At 57.1% G+C, this 5,522-nt stretch overlaps 1 protein-coding gene across 1 annotated transcript; it reads left to right on the top strand.

Annotated features, from left to right (window-relative positions):
* Positions 1-275: 275 nt before the first annotated feature.
* On the top strand, positions 276-5,114 carry Sapcd2 (suppressor APC domain containing 2). The gene is made up of 6 exons (XM_051184827.1): positions 276-1,059; positions 3,304-3,416; positions 3,971-4,117; positions 4,247-4,354; positions 4,447-4,557; positions 4,635-5,114. The coding sequence occupies exons 1-6, from the start codon at positions 366-368 to the stop codon at positions 4,761-4,763; spliced, it is 1,302 nt and encodes a 433-aa protein (XP_051040784.1). The 5' UTR covers positions 276-365; the 3' UTR covers positions 4,764-5,114.
* Positions 5,115-5,522: the final 408 nt, after the last annotated feature.

The raw sequence follows: 5,522 nt of genomic DNA on the forward strand, positions 1-5,522 counted from the left end.
AGGGAAGAAGTGGGTAGGCGGGGCTGGACCCTCCCATCCTTACTCGTGAGGCTACCTGGGTACAAGATCTGTGAAGGGTGCCATGCTCCGCCCATCAGAGAAGTGGCTGGCAGGGCGGAGCACAAATGGACAGCAGAAAAGGCTCTACCGAGGCAGGAGGGATGGTGGGCGTGGAGGTTGGGGGATCGCGGCGAGCAGAGGTAAGAACTCTTCCCGGTGCAGCCCGAGCCTCATCACGTAGCCCCACTCCCTGGCGGGGTGGGGGCGCCCACCCCTACCGAGGAAAACTCAAACTGGACTGGTGGTTGCCGAACCAATCCCGGAGCAGATGGGCCAATTTCGACCAATAGCCGCCGTGAATAGTAATGAGAGCTGACGCGGCGGCGAGGCAAGCCCCATTCAAAAACAGCAGCTATTGTGGCGGGGCGCGCGCACCGTGCAAGTCCCGCCTTCTGGTCCTGTGGGGGACCGACGCGGATGGAAGCTTGGTGCCCATGGCCGTGGCAGCGATGGCCGAGCGTGGCCGCCTATCGCACGCTGCACCCACGCCTAGCACCGAGGGGCTACCGCGAGCTTTTCTCCAGAGCTTGCGCACCCTCTTCGACATCCTGGACGACCGGCAGCGCGGCTATGTGCACTTGCGTGAGATCGAGTCCCGCTGGCAGGGTGCAGACGCACGCGAGCTGCCCTGCGGCGTGCTCGAGGGCCTGCGCCAGGTGGCCCCGGCCAGTGGCTACCTAACCTTCGAGCGCTTCGTGGCGGGCTTGCGCACCTCGCTGCTGAACGCCAACGGTGGCCCGAGGGATCAGGCACGTGTCGCTCCCCGGTCTGGGGACCAGCCTTCGCTGCAGCAGCGCCTGATGTTCATACCGGCCGACGAGCCGCGGACTGTCCTGGAGAGAAAGCCGCTGCCCCCGAGTGCGCGCCCCGCGCCTGCTGGCCCCAGTGGCTACTCCCGGAACCCTGAGCTGTGTGTCCCGGCGGAGGAGGCACCCTGTCCCGAGGAGCCCGAGCGGCCCCGAAGTAAGGCGCTGGAGCGGAGTCCGAGCGCGGACGCAAGTGAGTTTGAGTGGTCCCCAGTCCCACCTAGGACCTGTACTGGAAACTGGAGACCGGCAGGGTCTTAGAGGGATAGCGATAGGACCACTGTGGGCAGGCTCCAGAGCCTAAAGTAAAGTTGGGACCTCCCGGATGGAAAGAGGCTTCGACCTGTGCCTGTGTGAGCTGAGGGCAAAGAGAGGCCTGATTCCAGGGCCAAGGCAGGTCGATGACTCTTAACACCCAGGAGAAGCGCTCTCGCTCTCTCTCTCTCTCTCTCTGAGGCGGTGAGAGGAGAATGCACGCTACCTGCTGTACTTGTCCTAGACGTGGGGACATCTGGGTCCTCATTCTCATTTCTGTGTGGCTGCTTGGGCACGAGTGTCTTCCTAAAAGCAAGCATCCTCTAACCTGTCCTGGAGGTCCTTCTCAGTGTGACACCCTGCAGAGACACCCAGGCAGAGCAGGTGGCACACGAGTACCCAAAAGTGCTGAAGAAGGTTGAGTGTGTGCATGTTGAGGGGGGGTGTGTGTCCTACGGCACCCGCTGTGCCGTGCTGCTGCCAGACACCCCGCCAGACACAGACCTCAGTCTCTGGGGAGTCCAGCAGGCTCCTCTCCCTCCTTCCGGTCTAGTTGGCAGGGACAGGAAACTGTTGAATAGCCCCCTGTCTGCCTAGAGAACAGGGCTTGCTTTATGGCTAAGCATGGAGGCAGGTTCTCAGAGGAGCCCAAGGCCCTCTTCAGCCCTGCAGCCCATTCGTCCTGTGCACTGCCCTGCCAGGTGCAGAGCTGCCCACTGGTGGCAGCTGCCAGTCCATTCTGCTACTGGCCATGGTCTGCCAGCCTCTCCAGACTTCTGCCTCAGCCATGTTCTACTGTGTCCCTTGTGAATTGTCTCCCTGTTCCTGTGGTAGGAGAGGCTTTGGATAGCTGGTAGGGCTTTGAGTTTGAGGTCAGCCCTGTAATGGACAGACTCAGGGTTTGCCTGTGGTACAGATATGTTCTACCTTGTGTGGCCCTGGGTCAGTTACTTCTGTGGAGGTTGTGTGCTCAGGGCCCATGACAGGGCAACATTTAGCCCACTGCTCTGTAAGCTTAAGGCCAGTCTCCAGCTCTAACTCCTCTATAGGTTAGCCAAGGCCCTGTAAGGATTATTATGGTATGCTTGACAACACACATATGGCCTCAAATTCCTAAAGCTGTGTGGTTTATGCCTCCTTCCTGTGCAAGTCAGGTCCAAGTATTCCAGGGTTCCTTCCTAGAACTCATTGCCAGTACCTGCCCTGGCCACACCTTCTGGGGATGGTAGCCTTGTTGTGTACTTCCCATGGCCTCACCCTGAAACTGCAGGCTGGGGCATGAACTTTGGGGCCTGCTTGGAACTAGTGTCTGTTCCGAGCACAGATACAATAACCGAGCACAGTTATTGTATCTGTCATCCCTGTGACAGCCTCAGGAGTGATCCTGATGCCAGGGACAGGGTTGAGGGGCTGGGGGAAGGTACCCTTCTCCCTTCCTGAACCCCACCTTTGGTAGGTGGGGAGGCCCTCCAGATGATGCTCACAGGAGTCTATGTTACATGTATGCACAACTCGATTTATACTGTGATTGCTTCTGGGCAAGAATTATGTCTCTACCACCAATGGAGAATTAGTTTCCCTGCTACCAGGTGCTGTGTGTGCCACAAGGCCCCATTCAGTTGGGAAAGGTGTGGAACCAACCAGAGGGTTCTGCTTGGCCATCACTTTTGTTGGTTTGTTTTGTTTTTCTGAAACAAGGTCTCTACATACTTCTGTGTATCCTGGAACTCACTTTGTAGACCAGGCTAGCCCTGAACTCACAGAGATCTGCTTGCTTCGGCTTCTTGAGTGCTGGGATTAAAGGCATGTACCACCACACCTTGGCTCTGACCATCTCATCTTTTACCCTTCACCTTTTGATACTCTTGATAGGTATCCACTATGTTTTTTCGGGCACTGGGGGAGGAACGCAGGAAAGAGCTGTACTCACATCCTCTCTCCAACCCCTCAGGGAGCTCACAGCCCTCCTTAAGTCAGGTGAGGGAAGCAGGGCAGGCAAAAGGAGACCAAGTCCCAGCTAGGTACAAAGTCAACAGATGAAGGTTCCCAGGACAGCCCTGGTTCCTGGGGGTTGTATTATCAATTAGTTGGAGGGTCCTGGAAGGCCTGAGGAGCTGGAATGAAATGCTGAACCTGTTAAGTAGGCCCAGAGTTAAACTGTGACCCTTATTGTCTGCTACAGGTGCAGCAGCCTGCAAGACTCTGGACATAGGTACAGGTGAAGCCCGGCACACTCCACGGGCCCGAGGCGAACGTCGAAGGCATACCATCACCAACGGTGTGGACTGTGGCCTGGTGAGAGGGGCCAGGACTCTGAGGGACTCTCTATGTTGTCCAGAAGGTTGGACACAGGAGCCTGGTTACTTGGGGAACCCCTGGAAGAGAATTGGTCAGCTCTGAATCTTTCTCTCCTGGGCTGGAATCTACTAGAGGGAAGCAGGCCAAGTTGGGCATAGGAAGGAGATACCTTTCTTTAGGAATACCTGGTGACAGAGTTTGGACCCCTGCCCTGCCTACCTCATGAGGCTCACCTCTGTAGGCCAGCTTAGTGCACAAAGACCAGGCTGCTGAGTCTGGTTGGTCACTCCATTACTCTGGGGAAGCGTCAGTAGAGAGGCAGGAGACCGTCCAGTCATCATCACCACCATCATCCAAAGGGCTCTGTCCTCCAAGGTGTTAAGTTTGAACCTTCCCTGCATATGCTGGTGCTTGTCTGTGTGCTGGTCTGCTTGGGCATGGGTCTCAACTTCTACACCTGTGGCTCCCGGAGCACACAGGCATGTGCAGGTGTGTATAATGCCAGTCTGCTTGCTGGCATGCGTATGTTCCTATGTGCACGTGTGTTATAGTTGAAGCAGATGAAGGAGTTAGACCAGGAACAGGAGGTGCTGCTGCAAGGCTTGGAGATGATGGCCCGGGGCCGAGAGTGGTACCAGCAGCAGCTGCAGCGTGTGCAGGAGCGCCAGCGCCGCCTGAGCCAGAGCAGAGCTGGAGCTGTGAGTGCGGGGCCACCCTGCCCACAGCCCTGGGTGGCCTCACCGGACTGTGAGGTGAAGCTTTGGGGAAACAGGGGTGCCAGGTGCAGAAATCTCCTCATGGCCTGGTGTTCCCTGCTTCTCTTCCAGGACTTTGGGACTGCAGGGAGTCCCCTCCCTCTGGGGAGGTTGCTGCCCAAAGTACAGGAGGTGGCCCGGTGCCTGGGGGAGCTGTTGACTGCAGCCTGTTCTGGCAGAGTGAGTGCTCTGGAGCCTTCCTGGCACCCCTTGCCCTTGTTCTGGACACTATGCCCGGAAGAGGCCTGTCTGATTGTGCTGCGTTCCCACAGGCTCTGCCCTCGTCTTCTTTGGGGCCCCTGGGCCCCATCTCTCCCTCAGCACCAGTGTGGCAGCAGCAGACCATCCTCATGCTGAAAGAGCAGAATCGGCTTCTCACTCAGGTGAGGTGTGGGAAGATGGGGCTGGGGCTGGCGGCCCAATAAGCCCTGACCACCCACCTGCCTGCCCGCCTGCCCAGGAGGTGACTGATAAGAGCGAGCGCATCACTCAGCTGGAGCAGGAGAAGTCTGCACTCATCAAGCAGCTGTTTGAGGCCCGGGCTCTCAGCCAGCAGGATGCTGGGCCCCTGGACTCTACTTTCATCTAGCTGGTGGTACCTCTCTAGGACATGCACACAGCCTTAGCCTCAGCTCCATGGCACTGCTGTGGGCCTGTCTTCTGGCTTAGACTTCGGAGCCCTTGAGGGGGCACCTGCCTCCCCTCTTGTGGTCTGGACCATCCTGAAGCTTGCCCCAGGCTGGCCTGACACTACATAGTGGGTGCTGATCAATGTGCTGAAGCTGCTACTTCCATTGTCAATGGACAGCAGAGGACTGTTCCTGGAGTTTGTCTGATTTTAGGCAGCCCTGGACAAAGAAGGGGGAATGTTTACAGTCATCCTGTCCCCTCTTGTAGGGCTCCCTGAGATCCCTGGTGTTTAGTAAAAAATACTGGTCACTCTGGGCTGTATTTCTCATAATGCCCAGCAGAGGCCGATGACTGAGCTGGGTCCCTTTGTCCTGTCGTCTCACCATGGTGTTTCTGAGTGAGTCAACAAGTAGATTATTTGTACTGAGAGTAGGCTAGGAGGCCTGGAGACTAAGGTTAGGGGTTCCTTCTCCCCACCAAGGGCACTGAGACAAAGTGATTGTGACTCAGACTCATTGGAATGGGAGGAGGTTGGGGCCTCTTATAGAGGACTCTGTATCTGTTGGGGAGCCACAGGGATAGAAGTCTGTGACAGAGGCTGAGAAGGAATCCAGCTGCAGCTGGACCAGGCCAGTCTGGTTCCTAGAAGTAAGCCAATAGCTTGGCTCACTTACCTTACTGCATTGCCAGGGGAAGATGGCATCAAGGTAGTTCAGGT

This window comes from Phodopus roborovskii, unplaced genomic scaffold, assembly GCF_943737965.1.
Source record: "Phodopus roborovskii unplaced genomic scaffold, PHOROB, whole genome shotgun sequence".
Classification (NCBI taxonomy): domain Eukaryota; kingdom Metazoa; phylum Chordata; class Mammalia; order Rodentia; family Cricetidae; genus Phodopus; species Phodopus roborovskii.

Coding starts and splice junctions, on each gene's coding strand:
- Sapcd2 (XM_051184827.1), top strand. CDS start 366: ATGAGAGCTGACGCGGCGGCGAGGCAAGCCCCATTCAAAAACAGCAGC. Junction 4,118..4,246: donor GCCAGAGCAGAGCTGGAGCT/GTGAGTGCGGGG, acceptor CTTCTCTTCCAG/GACTTTGGGACTGCAGGGAG. Junction 4,558..4,634: donor AGAATCGGCTTCTCACTCAG/GTGAGGTGTGGG, acceptor CCGCCTGCCCAG/GAGGTGACTGATAAGAGCGA.